Source organism: Rutidosis leptorrhynchoides, chromosome 2 (assembly GCF_046630445.1).
Source record: "Rutidosis leptorrhynchoides isolate AG116_Rl617_1_P2 chromosome 2, CSIRO_AGI_Rlap_v1, whole genome shotgun sequence".
Lineage (NCBI taxonomy): Eukaryota > Viridiplantae > Streptophyta > Magnoliopsida > Asterales > Asteraceae > Rutidosis > Rutidosis leptorrhynchoides.
Window position 1 is genome coordinate 480,552,075 of NC_092334.1, and position 16,987 is coordinate 480,569,061.

Sequence of the window (16,987 nt, forward strand, 5' to 3'; positions counted from 1 at the left end):
GAAAGGTCGCGGCGCGACTTCTTTTCTCGCGGTGCGACGATCAACGTAAAAATGTGAGTTGTTTAAACTCCTCCTGACTCAGATTCTAGTTATTGGTCGCGGCGCGACTTTCTTCTCCGCGGCGCGACATATAAAGGAAAAATCGACCCTTCTTAGCATGCCTCCTGACTCTAGTTTGCTTGAGGTGCCGCGGCACGGCAATGGTCATCGCAGCGCGCCATTAGGCGTGGCCTGACCAGTTTCTCGGCAACAAACTAACAATTAATTATTTGACTTGTACGCTTCGTTCTCGCTTCCTATATACGTCTAAACTTCATCTTTAAGCCTCACATGACTTAACATCAACAAAAGCCCTTGCAAATGCTTATATATGCATATATTCCAAATATATATACACATATATATACATATATATATATATACATATATATATATATATATATATATATATATATATATATATATATATATATTCACACATCAACTAACACAAATTATTTCATTTCATCACATAAAGAACGAGTTGTAAGCGTACAAACGATTAAATATGTACCTTTAGACATGTACGGGAAAACGAGATGTTACAACTCTCCCCCACTTGAATCAGAGCACGTCCTCGTTATCCAAGCCGCATGACAATCTGGAAGATAAACCAAAACGAACTCTTCGGATTCCCATGTAAACTCGGAACCCTTTCGATGTCGCCATTGCACTTTGAAGGTTCTCACTTCCTTGTTTCGCAACATTTTAACCTTCTCATCAAGAATAGCTATCGGTTCTTCAACGTACTCTAATTTGTTGTTCAACGCAATCTCATCTAATGGCACCCAAGTCGAGTCATCTGCAACACACTTACGGAGATGGAAAACGTGAAATGTGTTATGGATTCTCGCAAGCTCTTCGGGTAACTCTAGTCTATAAGCAACCTCACCAACATGTGCTAAAACCTTGAAAGGACCAATAAATCGAGGAGCTAACTTTCCTCGCTTTCGAAACCGAATAACACCTTTCCATGGCGAAACCTTAAGCATCACCATGTCACCTTCTTGAAACTCAATCGGTCGCCTTCCTTTATCGGCATAAGATTTTTGTCTATCTTGCGCCGCCTTAAGTCGAGCCCGAATCATCTCAATCTTACTATTCGTCTCTAGGACCAAATCGGTACTCTCGATTTCTCGTTGACCCACTTCTCCCCAACAAATAGGAGTTCGGCACCTGCGCCCATAAAGCATCTCATAAGGTGGCATTCCAATACTAGTGTGGTAACTATTATTGTACAAGAATTCCACCAATGGTAAGTGCTCATCCCAACTACCGCCGAAATCAATAACACACGCCTTTAACATATCCTCCAACGTTTGATTTGTACGCTCGGTTTGATCGTCCGTTTAAGGATGATACACCGTGCTCATTTTCAATTGAGTACCCATATCTTCATGAAACTTATTCCAAAATCGAGAAGTGAACCGAGTATCTCGATCCGAAACAATAGATATAGGAACCCCATGTCTCGATATCACCTCCTTGATAAATAACTTGGACAAAGTTTCCGACGATATCGTTTCCCGAATGGGAAGAAACAAAGCACTCTTCGTCAGTCTATCAACTATCACCCAAATCGTATCATATTGGGTTCTCGCCGTCTTTGGTAATTTGGTAATGAAGTCCATGGTAATGTGCTCCCATTTCCATTTTGGAACTTCCAACGGTTGTAACTTACCATACGGCTTTTGGTATTCGGCTTTAACTTGCAAACACGTGACGCATTGTTCAACATACTTAACAACATCACGTTTCATATCGGGCCACCAATACTCTTTCTTCAAATCATAGTACATCTTCAATGCACCCGGATGAATGGAATACTTTGACTTATGTGCTTCATCAAGTTGCACTTGTTGGTAACCACCCATCTTAGGAACCCACACTCTTCCTTGAAAAGACAACAAACCATGCGGGCCTAAAGTAATAGACTCCGTTTGCCCCCATAATCCGCTCTTCATGCTTGTTGTGAACGTACGCTTCTATTTGAATCTCACCAAGCTTTACAAGAAAATCGTTAGTAATGATCATGCGTAACGACCCTACTCGTATTGCCGGATGTTGACTCTTTCGACTTAACGCATCCGCGACCACGTTCGCCTTACCCGGATGATAAAGTATTTCGCAATCATAATCCTTTACCACATCCATCCACCTACGTTGACGATAATTCAAATCTCGTTGGTTAAAGAGGTGTTTCAAACTCTTATGATCCGAATAAATCGTACACTTAACACCATACAAGTAGTGGCGCCAAATTTTCAACGCATGTACCACCACCGCCAATTCAAGATCATGAGTCGGGTATCTCTTTTCGTGTTCCTTTAATTGTCGAGAGGCGTAAGCGATGACTTTACCTCTTTGCATTAGAACACACCCGATTCCATTTAATTAAGCATCACAATAAACCGTCATATCTTCAATTCCTTCCGGTAATACCAACACCGGAGCTTGACACAATTTCTCCTTCAACAATTGGAAAGCAATTTCTTGCTCGTTTTCCCAATTAAACCTCACGTTCTTCCTTGTTAACTTCGTCAAAGGAGAAGCAATTTTTGAAAAGTCTTGGATAAACCGACGATAATAACCGGCCAATCCGAGAAAACTTCGAATTTTCGTAGGGGTAGTCGGTTTCCCCCAACTCTTCACCGTCTCAATCTTCTCCGGATCTACTTGGATACCTTCTTTATTCACAATATGGCCAAGGAATTGAACTTCCCTTAGCCAAAATTCACATTTGGAGAATTTTGCATACAACTTCTCCTTCCGCAACGTCTTCAATACTTCGTGCAAATGGTGCTCATGTTCCTTCATACTCTTGGAATAAACAAGTATGTTGTCAATGAACACAATTACCGACTTGTCCAACATAGGTTAGCACACTCGGTTCATAAGATCCATGAATGCCGCCGATGCATTCGTAAGACTAAAGGGCATGACTACAAATTCAAAATGCCCGTAACGAGTTCGAAACGCCATTTACTCTATGTCTTCCTCACGGACCCGCCCTTGATGATAGCCGGACCATAAGTCAATCTTAGAGAAATACGTTGCTCCTTGGAGTTGGTCAAACAAATCGTCAATCCGAGGCAATGGATAATGATTCTTGATCTTCACTTTGTTCAACTCCCGATAATCGATGCACATCCGCATACTAACATCTTTCTTCTTCACAAACAAAACCGGAGCACCCCATGGCGAGGAGCTCGTGCGAATAAAACCCTTTTCAAGCAACTCTTGGGTTTGATTTAACAACTCTTGCACTTCCGTCGGTGCTAAATGATAAGGAGTTTTAGCAATGGGGGTAGCCCCCGGAACCAACTCAATGAGAAATTCAACTTGTCTTTTCGCCGGAACACCCGGTAACTCATCCGGAAAAACGTCTTCAAATTCATTTACCACCAGAATTTCACGAATGGGTGGTAGCTCATCACGAATATCAATAACATGGGCAAGGAAAGCCATGCCACCACTAACAAGGAAACGACATGCCCGTGCAAAAGTGCATATCGGCACAAGTCTTCTTCGCTTATCGCCATGAATAATTAACTCTCCCCCACTTGGGGTCTTCACACGAATGAATTTATCATGGCATGCAATATCGGCTCTGTTACGATCGAGCCAATCCATACCAACAACAATATCAAAATCACCCAAAGTCATCGGAATGAGATCGATTTCAAAAGTTTCGGTACCAAACTCAACATTACAATTTTTACAAACATCAACCCCTAGCACCGTTTTACCATCCGCTATTTCGACTTCTACCGGATGACTTAACTTAGCTAGCGGTTTATTCAACTTAGGCACAAATTTTGGAGACACAAACGACAAGTTAGCACCACTATCAAAAAGTATACGTGCCGGACTAGAGTTAACCATGAAAGTACCTGAGACTACTTCATTGGATTGTTTGGCTTCTTCATTCGTCATCAAGTAGTTGGCCCCCTAGCTGTACCCGCCACTTTCTCTAATTTCTTAACATGATCATTGTTCAAATTGGGACATTCCGGCCTCTTGTGCCCTTCTTTACCACAATTATAACAAGTGAGTTTGGTTGTAGAAGGAGGGTTGGTGCAATCACGAGCCATATGTCCCTTTCGTCTACAATTGTGACAAGAATAACGGAACTCTCCGGGAACACCTTTCTTCACACTACTGACACTCTCGGTTGCACCCTTACTCTTCTTGTTCGAATGACTTATAGCTTCGAACTTCCTCTTGCCAAAAGTAAAGCCACTCTTTCTTAACACGAGCGCCTCAAAACCTTTGGCCATATTGAACAACTCATCGAAGCTTTTCACCACGTTTAAACTAATCTTTTTTTGATAACTATCGTTCAAGATGCGATAGAAGTCTTCCTTCAACATTTTATCATTCCCGACATACTCTGGGCAAAATTAGGTCTTGGACAAGAAAACGGATTTGAGAGTGTTCAAATCCATCGACCCTTGCCTCAAGGAACGTAATTCGTCCTTAAGCCTTGTAAGATTGGCCGAAGTTCGGTATTCGTCGAAAAATTCCGCCTTGAATTCATCCCAAGTGAATTCCATGCATTGTTCTTCACCATAAACTTGGATCTTCGCGTCCCATCATAACTTGGCATCGCCCCTCAACATGCTACAACCGTACCTCGTCTTTTTATCAAGAGGGCATTCACAAGTATGAAAAGCCCCCTCCATGTCGGAGATCCACCGGGCACTCTTAAGTGGGTCCCGTTTGCCCTCAAAAGTAGGAGGTTGAGCATCTTTAAAATTCTTATAGAAAAAGTCTCGTCTCCCAACATTGTCCTCTTGAAGGACAACTTTAATTTGCTCTTTTACTACATTGACTAATTGCTCGTCAATCGTATCTAGAAACATTTTCTTAACATCTTCAAGGAAAGACGCATGATGACTTTTCAAAATGGCCTCAACTTTGGCCGTGAACTCGGGGTCCTCGCTCGTGCCCCCATTATCGGTGTCGTGTCCATTTTTCATCTTCATTCTATAAAACGAAAGAGGTTAAACAACGAATGAAAAGACATGACACGCATATATATACATATACACCTTACCGCCCCATCTTGCTCAACAATCATCGTACATCGCTTGTTTGACACGATTTGCACCCGTAACAATGGTAGCTAGTCATTGTTACGCGAGCATCTCGCATTAACTTGCTAGTACAACTTCTATCTCGCTTGATGGATTTCAAATACATCACAAAACAATAGCGCAAGGTTAGTTCACATAAACCTATGCACTAACCAAAACCCGATCCGACCCGAAGTCCTACAAGTCCCGCATATAGCGCGCACACAATAAAGTCTAAGTCTAGGCACCTATCTCAAGTCGCCTAAATCCCTTAGACCATGCTCTGATACCACTTGAAATAACCCAACCCGTATTCCATACGATAAATTTTTTTTTTTTTAAATGATAAACCTTTAGCGCCAAAATTAAACGATTACATATAACCCATTAAACAACATCACAAGTTAAATGTTTACAAACGGCACGAAGGCCCTTAACAAATGTAATACAAGTTTGACCAATTCACAAATGATAGTTTTAAACCAAACAACACTTCGAGCATGGTTTGGGGCTAAACTACCCAAAACACTAGGCCAACTTCAAAAGCTTCAACAAGCATCACCAAGGGACACCTAGTGCCCAACAACCCCTTTTCCCCTATCCGCACATGTATCTAAAAAGATAAACAACGAGAGGGGTAAGCTAATGCTTAGTGAGTGCAACAATTATACTAATACATATACAACCTACTTACTTGCAATCACTTACGCATTTACCGCATACATACTAGCAATATAAATAATCATACCATCGCAAGTATAATAACTAAACTTCCAATCATACGAGCTAGCATAAGTTAGCATATTAATAGCATATGGTTCACAATTTAATATGCTAAATACAATTCACACAACCATGGTTAACCAATCGTATAAGAGAACGGTACTTGAAAGACCGTCGGAGTTCGTAACATCCATTAGTGTTACTTAAACACCACGTAATCACTAATCCCCCGGGTGATGTCTTGAACAACGCGACTAACTCACCCCCATGACAATGTGGCGTCTTGAACACCGCGACGATTCCACATGTCAATCCAAACAATGAGTGGTGCCTTGAACACTGCGACATCCACTCCCATGAAATTGTGGTGTCTTAAACACCGCGACAATACCACATGTCAATCAAACAATGAGTAGTGTCTTGAACACCGCGACAATATTACTCGTTACTTAGAATGTGGTGTCTTGAACACCGCGACAATGCTACATTCATACTACACAAATAAATACATTATATACGTACGCGAATAATTATTCCACTCACCTTAACACCAAGATGATGATTATGCACTTCCGAAACTTCAAAGCAAAGTACCTAATACATTAAGTACACATTCAATACACAACTTGTGGAACCAACCACCATACTTACACTTGAGCATTTAATGACCCAATTTGCGTTAAATAGCTCAACTACACCAAAACCGCCCATAAATGGCCAAGACTCATATTCAATCACTAAAGCTAGCAATTTATAGTCTACTAACTTTAACTACATAAACTTAGGGTATTTCCTACCCATTTCACCCAAACTATGTCAACATTACCCATTTGACCCATTTTAACACTTAGACTCACAAATCAAGTCAAACTTAACTCATTAACAATTCCTTCATCAATTTAAAAGTGTAATAGTGACTAACAACACCATTTGACACTTACAACCTCAATTCACAAGACCAAACCCTAGGTTATAGTCATTTGGGCTTTCCTTACATCAACATAACCCAAGTTCACCCATTTAACCCCCAAATGGGTCTTACAAGCCTCTAATGGCCAAACCCTAGCCATAAATTAACTAAAACTAAAAATACGGAGTTAAGACTTACCAACACTATCCACTCGTAGCTAAGAACGAGGAGAACGACTTTAATTCTTGCTCTAAGGATTGATTCACAAATTTTCACTCTCAAATCTCACTTAGAAATCAATTGGGTTTTATGTTTTGAGAGTAAATGGAGAAAGAAAATAGAAATGAAAATGAATAAAATGGATAAGTGGTGGAGATTAAATGCTCCCATCAGATCTACACGCAAAAAGATGAATTTGCCCTTGAACACCACTTTTTAAAAGCTGAATTCGGCATCAGACTGCCAGAAATGTCGCGGCGCGACTTCTTTTCTCGCGGCGCGACGAACAACGTAAAAATGTGAGTTGTTTAAATTCCTCCTGACTCAGATTCTAGTTATTGGTCGCGGCGCGACTTTCTTCTCCGCGGCGCGACAAATAAAGGAAAAATCGACCCTTCTTAGCATGCCTCCTGACTCTAGTTTGCTTGAGGTGCAGCGGCGCGGCAATGGTCATCGCGGCGCGCCATTAGGCGTGGCCTGACCAGTTTATCGGCAACAAACTAACAATTAATTATTTGACTTGTACGCTTCGTTCTCGCTTCCTATACACGTCTAAACTTCATCTTTGAGCCTCACATGACTTAACATCAACAAAAGCCCTTGCATATGCTTATATATGCATGTATTCCAAATACACACACACACACACACACACACACACACACACACACATATATATATATATATATATATATATATATATATATATACACACACACACACACACACATCAACTAACACAGATTATTTCATTTCATCACATAAAGAACGAGTTGTAAGCGTAGAAACGATTAAATATGTACCTTTAGACATGTACGGGAAAACGGGATGTTACATTATATTATAATAAATCATAACTAATTGTTTAATTTTACCAGTCGTGCATCACACAAGCTTAATGATATAATGAACGAGATTTATCATAACTAATCTTTTAGTTGATTTATCAACAACCGTGCAATTTATCGCAAGGGTTAATAACATAATGAACATGATATATCATAACTAATCGGTTTTCAACAATCGTGCAGATCATCGCACGGGCTTAATAATATAATGAACGTGATTTAACATAAATAATCTTTTAATGATTTTTCAAGGACCATGCACTGCATCATACGGGCATAATGATATAATGAACGCAATTTATCATAACTAATATTTTAATTGATTTTTCAATGACCATGCATCGCACGGGCTAAAAATCTAGTACTAATATATAATGTGAATATACACATAATGTAATACATAATACCTTATACATCCTTTAGATTTTTATTTGTATTAATTTAGGTTATTAAAACTAACATACATATACTCATCAACAAATTATATAAAATTAATGAAATCTTAGTATATTTTGGGATGTCGTAGTGCTTTTTGGGGGTTACGGGTTTATGGTTGTTACTATTGGTCAATTTGTCGTGTAATTTGCCGTGTTTGTATATTCAATTGAGGTTCTTGTACGATGTTGGTGGTTAGTTCGTCAATATGCGTTAAGTATTTTGAACACATGCTTATGTACAACAAAGATCATTCGATATATATATATATATATATATATATATATATATATATATATATATATATATATATATATATATATATATATATATATATATATATATATATATATATATATATATATATATATATTGAAAGGATCATGAAAGAACTCTCCATAGGAGAGGACCGAGAAAACCATAAAAGAAACAAAACCACGCTTTGTGATGAACGATGAACATGAATTCAATTCATTGATCCAATGCGTCTTCAATGATGATATCAATATGAAAGTTGCTTAAAATGTCGCATTTAATACTCGTCAATCATCACTATAACCTAAAACATCATATAGATTCCCAATATGAATTATGAAGAAATTGTTGACTTTTTTCACCAATCTTTGACTCACGAATTCGAGCTCAAATATAAGAGTTAGAATCTTAAACTTTGTAGATAGATTCATGAGATGAAACCTAACAAATATGCGTTTTTAATTTTTGGTATAGGTTTGATTTTAAGCGATGCATCTACCATGTACATCTATCATTTAAGCGTACAAAACAGAGCCCGTTGTATCCGCTTGATCACAATACCAATGAATCTCATAACTTGATAAGAGATATCATAAACATATTATGATCCAGCCTTCAATTACGTTAATGAATAAAACACCAAAAAAAATCACAGAGTGGGTTTATTTGAGTTCAATCTGTGAAAGATTGGTTCAATCTGTACACCATATTGGGTTCAACTTGTACATAGATTGAACTCGATCTATATATACACTGAATTTTTTTTATAAATTAAAAAAAAAAGTTTCAATCTGTATAGGGATTGAATCAATCTGCACAGACAGATTGATATATTTTGACTTGACTTTTAACCAATCACATATTGGTTCTACACCCAACTTATATGTATAACAACCACATATTCTCTAACCCCCATTTTCTCTCTCTCTCTCTCTCTCTCTCTCTATATATATATATATATATATATATATATATATATATATATATATATATATATATATATATATATATAGGGGTTAGGAAATATGTAGTTGTTATACATATAAGTTGAGTGTAGAACCAATATGTGATTGATTAAAAGTCAAGTCAAAATCACATTTTCCAAAAATTTTATCTTTTCATAGTAATAATAACCAATCATATATTAGTTCTACACCCAACTAAGTGTATAACAGTCACATATATACTTTACTAATATATATATATATATATATATATATATATATATATATATATATATATATATATATATATATATATATATATATATATATATATATATATATTCGGAAAAGAAATCATTAGTTTTCCATTTGTTACTTGAGAATTGTGCATTAGAGGTTGCGATTTACTTTTGACAAAAAAAAAAAAAAAAAAAAAGGTATTGTCTTTTGACCCGCTTATCAGATAATAAGTTCGAATATTACATCCCTTTATCTTGCTAGACAAACGCTAAAAGGAACAACTTCTATTGTTGGCCGCTTTTTTACAATAAGAGACAAGCTTTAAAACTCTTTATTTGTGATTTGTTTTCAACAAAGAATGCTTTTAATTCAAAGAATTCTTTTAATTCATTTCAAGGATATATGAAACAAATTAGTAGTTTAGTTCAATTAGAAAAAATAGAAAAGATAATATAATATAAATATTTCACATTTTAAAATGTTTAAGCGACCTGGACGGCTGGACCTGGGGCTGCATTCGGTAAAGACTCAGGTGCGGGCTGTGGTAGTCCATTAAGGTGCGGTTGTGGTGAGTAAACAGTCCCAGTAGTAGGAAACAGTGGTTGTCCAATATAGTGAGCCTGAGGCCTAGTAGCAGGAAAGCCTAGTGGACTCGTCATGTGGGCAAGAGGTGTACGTGGCCCGAACTGAGAAGACAGGTTATTAGATTTAGAGGCTTGAGAATTAGCTTTAGAGGCTTGGTTACCATTCCGATTAATGTTGTTCGGCCGCTATGATCCCAAGCAATTGGGCTTGAGAAGACAGGTTATTATTTCTGCTGGGCAATATAATGTTGTTGGGCCGCTATGATCCCAAGCAATTGGGCTTGAGAATTAGATTTAGAGGCTTGGTTACCATTCCGATTGTGGCCAGTAAAAGAAGGCTGGTTCCTTGTTGATATGATCAAAACGGACGGTTTTATTTATGCGGTGTCGTTAGGTCGCAAACGTCAGGATTAGTTATCAGAAGAGAGACAGTGGTTTATTCTTTTATATTTTGCGGGGCCTAAATTTACTTTTAACTTTCTAGGGTAGACGGTGTAAGTTAACCTAGGGTCGTGTTTTTGAATGGTTTAACGATTTGAAGATCAAGTAGTTAATTGTCTTTGGTTAAATTACATAGATAAAAGATAGTAGTTGGTTTTAAACTAGTAATCCTAATTACGAAAAGGTAAAGGTGATGAAGGGATATCCGGAGTATGCATATTAGGGAAATGTTGACCATGATATTAGTTTGGGTTAGGGAAAGGTAATTATGTTTATGTTAAAGCTATGATTAGAATAGTGTAGATCTGGTTGGATGAGCCAATTACACAGACCTTCTTATCTCTAAACTCTCGGAGTTCTCGTTGAGCAGTGAAACTTATGTCACGTGGTTGTATAATTGAAAGGTAACTATACCTCGAAGGTTATCCTTAGTAAAGCACTAGGTTTATTAGTGAATTGAGTTCTAATCCTAACCCTTGTTATCAGTTTAGGTAACTGAATAACAACTTGCCATGTTGAGTGAACACTGATCACAAACGGAAGGAGTCCGTCGGGTAAAGTTGACAAAACATTAATGTAAACTGACAACCATTTCATTATACTAATGAGATCATACCAATCCAAACATTATACGGCATTACAGTTGATATACTAAAAGTAAAGCAGATAGAAACCTAATAGATACCTGAATAGTCGATATGACTTAATCCTAGGGCAACAATCAAACAAGAACATGCAATAGGTTTGGGTTACATAGTTAAGGCACTAACTAGATCTTAATAGCTCCTAAGAGGTCTCTTTGGAACAATCAATAGGCATACTAGGTCATTCATGTCTCAATTCCTAAGTTTCGTGTCCTAAAAGCGCATTAGATGCCTCTCGGGAACTCCGGCCATACCGAGTTCATAGAATCTTCAGATACAGTATAACTAGGGGTCATAATCCTATGAAGTAGCTAAGTTCATATAGGTGGATAAGTCCTAATCACAACCTAGGTTGGTCAATCCTTAAGATGCTAGCATACAGATCTATCGGGGTCACAGATTCAGTATAACAATAGTAATATACTAATTTAACATAACTACGCTAACCTAAACTTCTATCATGGCAACATACAGATTAATTAAGCTAAAATGGCAATATCGGAACGCATTATTAAACATAAATGATAACAATACATGTTTAATTAATAAGACAAGCATTTCGGATAAAAACCTGAAAGAGTTGAAGAAATCTGCCCGAGATCGCAGGGACTCGCTGGGATATCCTCCGGAAAATAAAAGCTAAGCTAGCTACTACTAAAAACTTACTAAAATATTTAAAATCTAAATTGAAATACAAATTGAGTTTGTGTAAAAATGAATGCAAATGGCCCCTTAAATAGGCACAATTTTGGCTGGATACGGCTAGCAGACCGTAAGGCAAGCCGTATGGCAAGCCATTTTTGGAGGCCGTTTGCAAGGCAAGCCATTTACACAGGCCGTTTGTATGGCAGGTCGTTTGTGATGTGGCAGGCCGTATGGTGCCCTGGTCTTGGTGTTTTGCTTGGATCGTTTTGTTTATTCCCGAGATCGTAACTTGGTTTCCGGGGTCGTAACTTGTCTTTCACCGTTTTGTTTTACTTGATTCTTTTTGCATCGGCTTTGTGATTACTTAATCTACAAAATTAACCGACAAAGCGATTATTTTGCCGACAAAGTTTAGAACTTTATTGATTTAGGGCTTAATATCGGGGTTAAAAACGTGACTTTTTGGCCGATATCACCTATGCTGTTTCACTGCATCTGATGGAGGTACTTGAATCACTCACCGAAACGACAATTTCCCCTATTAAAGTTCCTACATACTTGCGAATTTTTTTGTGGTGTACGAGTGGAGTTCATGGTTGTTGTGTGAGCATGTGCAAGGAGGATCAATGGGGCAAAGGGTGTGCCTTGAGATTTGGCGGAGATGCGTTTTTGCTGGTTTAATTGCATCTCTTCCAAGGTAATCTAGACCGAACGGTTTCGAGGTCTGGAAAGGGATGCGTATCGAGTATAATATGGCTAGCATGTGGGAAACGGTCATTAAGCCCATTGATGGAATAGGTAACGAGCTTTTCTTCTTTCATCTTCACATCAAGATTAACAAGCATGGCCGCGATCGAATCTATTTCGTAGAAATATGTGTTGGCTGATTGATCACTGATGGTAAGGGAGCGAAGTTCGGTAGTGAGCTCCAAGTTTTCGAACGCTTGTTTTCAAAGAACACTTTCTTGAGAAATTCCCAGGTCGCATATGAAGTTTTTGGTTGAGTATTAAGGAGTCGTTCCAAAAGAGGTTCAGAAATAGTGAGATAAATTCACCCTAAAACACCGGCATCAGCTTTCTTCGGATGGTGGGTCTGACGTGGATGACTCATCAAGGAAGTTATCGACATTGAAGGCGGCACAGTGGTTGGTAAAAACTGTGTTCCAGTGAGTGTAATTAAGTTTTGTGAGATCGAGTTTGATAGGTATAAGGTGATGGATCGATGTAACTCTATATAGTTTAGCATATTTGCCAGTTGCCATGAAGAGGATGATGGCGTATGAAGGGAATTGTGATTAACCAGTGGATCGATTAGGGTTTTTTCGTAAGAGAAAGGTTAACTGATACCATGTTAATCGATATGTTAGTCAAATGACAGCACACGAATTGCGTAATTGTTATTAAATGCGTAAAGAGATCATATCCAGTAGATAAATAGACAGACACCTAAACCTAATGGGCTAAATACGAGTAAAGGGCCCTTATAGACAATGGACCAATAATGAATCAATAATAATAATACATGCAATCTAGCTACCCCATCTAACACTTTAAGAGTGACAAAATTGTATGTACACCACATTGACAAATTAGTATTCTATGTTGAAGTTGTTGGCAATTCCGTTCTTTAAAGTATCTTTACAGTTTTCCACAAATATATCATTTTGATTTTTGATGAAGAAATAAAACACTATTGGTATTACTTATTCTCATTCGCGCTCGACTTTCAGATTCGCCTTGTATAGTGACGGTTCTGGGATCAATCACCGAGATCCTACACAATTTGAGTAGTACTATGTAAAATTTCTTTTAAAGAAATGTCTATTTACTTCCATAAAAATCACTAAATTTAAAAATATATGTTGACCTATTCATAAATTTAGTGGTGTCCTATACATTTTATTAAGGGGTAGTTTTTTACTGTAAACTTTTAATTAATGGGGTTAAAGGACACCACATGCATTATTAATGGGGTCAATGGCGGAACTTGAATCCGGATACAGATTGAGCGAGTGTAAAAATTTAATAAAATTTTAAAGTCAACAAGTGTAAACACTAAAAAAAAACCCTTATTTTTTGGTAAATTTTTTTTGGTGTAAAATTTTTCTTCCTGTTAAATCCAGGTGGGGCGGATACCTCCTTTGTAATACACTATGTTACGCCCCTGAATGGGGTCAAAGGACCCCACATGCATGTACATACATGTGTCCGTAACTTTGCAAGCAGATTAATCTCGAAACGACAACCTGCCTTGCAAGCTGTCCAGCTTTGTGCATTTTGAACCTTTATGACCATAGGGGTTTTTTGATGCTCAAAGATTTCGAACTTCTAACCTAGCTTTCCTTTCTACTTTAGTGGGAAAGTCATAAGACCATAGATAACGCAGGCGTATGTGTACCCAACCCGCCCACAAACGCCCCACAAACGCCCGGAATGGGGCATTTGTGAGCGTTTGTGACGGGGCGTTTGTCTTGGAAAAACGCTGTGACAAACGGACGAGAAGAGCACGTGGCACGGTTTGATTGGTGGAAATTTCATAGCCGTTAGGTAGCCGTTGGCTTTTTTTTTTTTTTTTTTTTTTTTTTTCCTTTCTTCTATAAATACACACTCTTTATTTTCATTTTTAACACACTTTTATTCACTACACACTCACATATATATAAAAGTTTATATATTTTCTTTGTTTTAGAAACAAAAAATATGGATTTTTTAGCCTTAAGTATCGATTTGTTATTCGATTCAACGTCGTCCGAAGAAGAGGAAGAAATCCAACCAATAACTCGTTTTCAAAGACAACCACGACGTTTTTTAAATAGAGATCGTGAAGCAGCGGGTCAATTATTGTGGAACGATTACTTTTGTGAAAATCCGACGTTTCCAGACGACATTTTCAAGAGACGATTTCGGATGCGTAAAGTTTTATTTCTCCGCATCAAAGACGGTATTCTTCAACACTCTTATACTCCTAATGCCCCCGATCATTTTACTTTTTTCCAACAACGTCCGGATGCACTTGGACGTCTTGGTTTCTCAACTATTCAAAAAATAACTTGCGCGTTACGGCAATTGTCGTATGGGATGACCGCGGATATATTTGATGAATATATTAAAATGGCGGAAAAAACGGGTTATGTTACTTTAAATAATTTTTGCAAGTGTATAATTGACTTATATGGGCGGGAATATTTGAGGAAACCTAATGCAACTGACATTGCTCGGTTGTACTCGGCGCACGAGGAGAATCATGGTTTCAAGGGAATGTTGGGTAGTATTGATTGTATGCATTGGGCATGGAAAAATTGTCCCGTTGCATGGAAAGGTCAATATACGAGAGGTGATCACGGTCACCCGACGATCATGCTTGAAGCGGTTGCTTCATACGATATGTGGATATGGCATGCGTTTTTTGGGATGGCGGGTTCAAACAATGACATTAATGTGTTAAATCATTCTCCGTTGTTTGATTCCCTTCGTAAGGATAGAGTCGCACCTTTACCGTTTGAAGTAAACGGAAACCAGTATCCCTTTGGTTACTACTTGGCGGACGGGATATATCCCGATTGGACAACACTAATAAAGGGGTATACGACTCCTATTGAAGAGCCTAGAAAAAAATTTACTAAATTTCAAGCGAGTGCTAGAAAGGATGTTGAGCGTACATTTGGTGTTTTACAAGGTCGGTTTGCGATTTTAAAAACACCGGCACGAGTTATGAGTGTTAATAAGATGAGAAGGATAATGTATAGTTGTATTGTTATGCACAACATGATACAAGAAGATAACGGGTTTGCGTTAAGTACTTGGGAACAAGAATGGTTAGATAAACCCGAAAACCGGCCTCGTCGCAATATTCGGAGAAGGGTCAAAGATCGTCGATCACGAGAGAAAGAGATTCGCGATCGAGATGTGCACGATCAACTTCGTGAAGATTTAACGGCTCATATTTGGAACCTCCCGCCAAACTTTCGCTCGATGCATAACTAGTGTTTTTTTTTAATAATGTATTGTAATGTTTTTTTTTTTTGGGTGTATTTTTTTTTTAATTGTAATGTTTTTTTATAAATAATTAATGTACTTTTGTCTAATTAATTTTATATTTTGTATTAAACAAAATAAAAAATAATTTAAAAACAATAAAAAAAAGAAAAAAGGAAATGTCACGCTTACCAAGACAAAAGCCCCCCATTACAACTCCCCCCCAAAATGTCATGGCCTAGTCACAGTTTTTCCCCAAAAAGTGCAACTCTACCACTCCGCGTCACAGTCACCATTATCTATGGTCTAATCGTCATGTGACTATCAGATCATGGTTTGTGTTGCATACATGCATAAGCTAGTTACATGTTAATTTATACGTCAAATTCATGATTACCCATCCATCAATGTTGGATTATGCTAATATTACGGGCCAAGAAGTTTTGAGTCATTTATAGATTTGAAACTGTGACTAAATAATAGTACATACTTATAATATAATTTCTGGTTGAAATTTCAAAATATTCGGTTAGACTTGGTACATTGTTTACGTTGATCTCTTACACTAAAATCAACTAATTTACTCCGTAATACATGCATTAAACTAAGGACTTTAATATAAGAGGAGAAGATATCATATCCAATATAATCCCAACTACATTTGATTTCTAAATTATGTTGTAGCCCATGAGTCACATCATGGGTAAACTGTAAACATGTTACCCATAGTCATTTGCCAACATGGTTCAACTTGGCGTTATAAGGCACATGCATATAAGGTATTTTCATATTCATTCAACAAACAATGCACTTGACCACAATATAAGGGTCCATCACTCTTGATCACATTGATGATGCATATATATGTTAAATTTAAGGATCCACACGCATGAGTTACTAATATTATATATAACCATAATTTATCAAGTCTCTTTATCTTAAGTTTCATTCTGTTTGTATTGCTTTCTTGATCACAATGTTAAGTTCTTTAGTTTCAGTGCGTTATG

At 37.6% G+C, this 16,987-nt stretch overlaps 1 protein-coding gene across 1 annotated transcript; it reads left to right on the forward strand.

Annotated features, from left to right (window-relative positions):
- The first annotated feature begins 14,705 nt into the window (after positions 1-14,705).
- Positions 14,706-15,989, forward strand: LOC139889429 (protein ALP1-like). The gene has a single exon (XM_071872382.1). It carries the CDS (start codon positions 14,706-14,708, stop codon positions 15,987-15,989), a length of 1,284 nt encoding a protein of 427 aa, XP_071728483.1.
- The last annotated feature ends 998 nt before the right edge of the window (positions 15,990-16,987 follow it).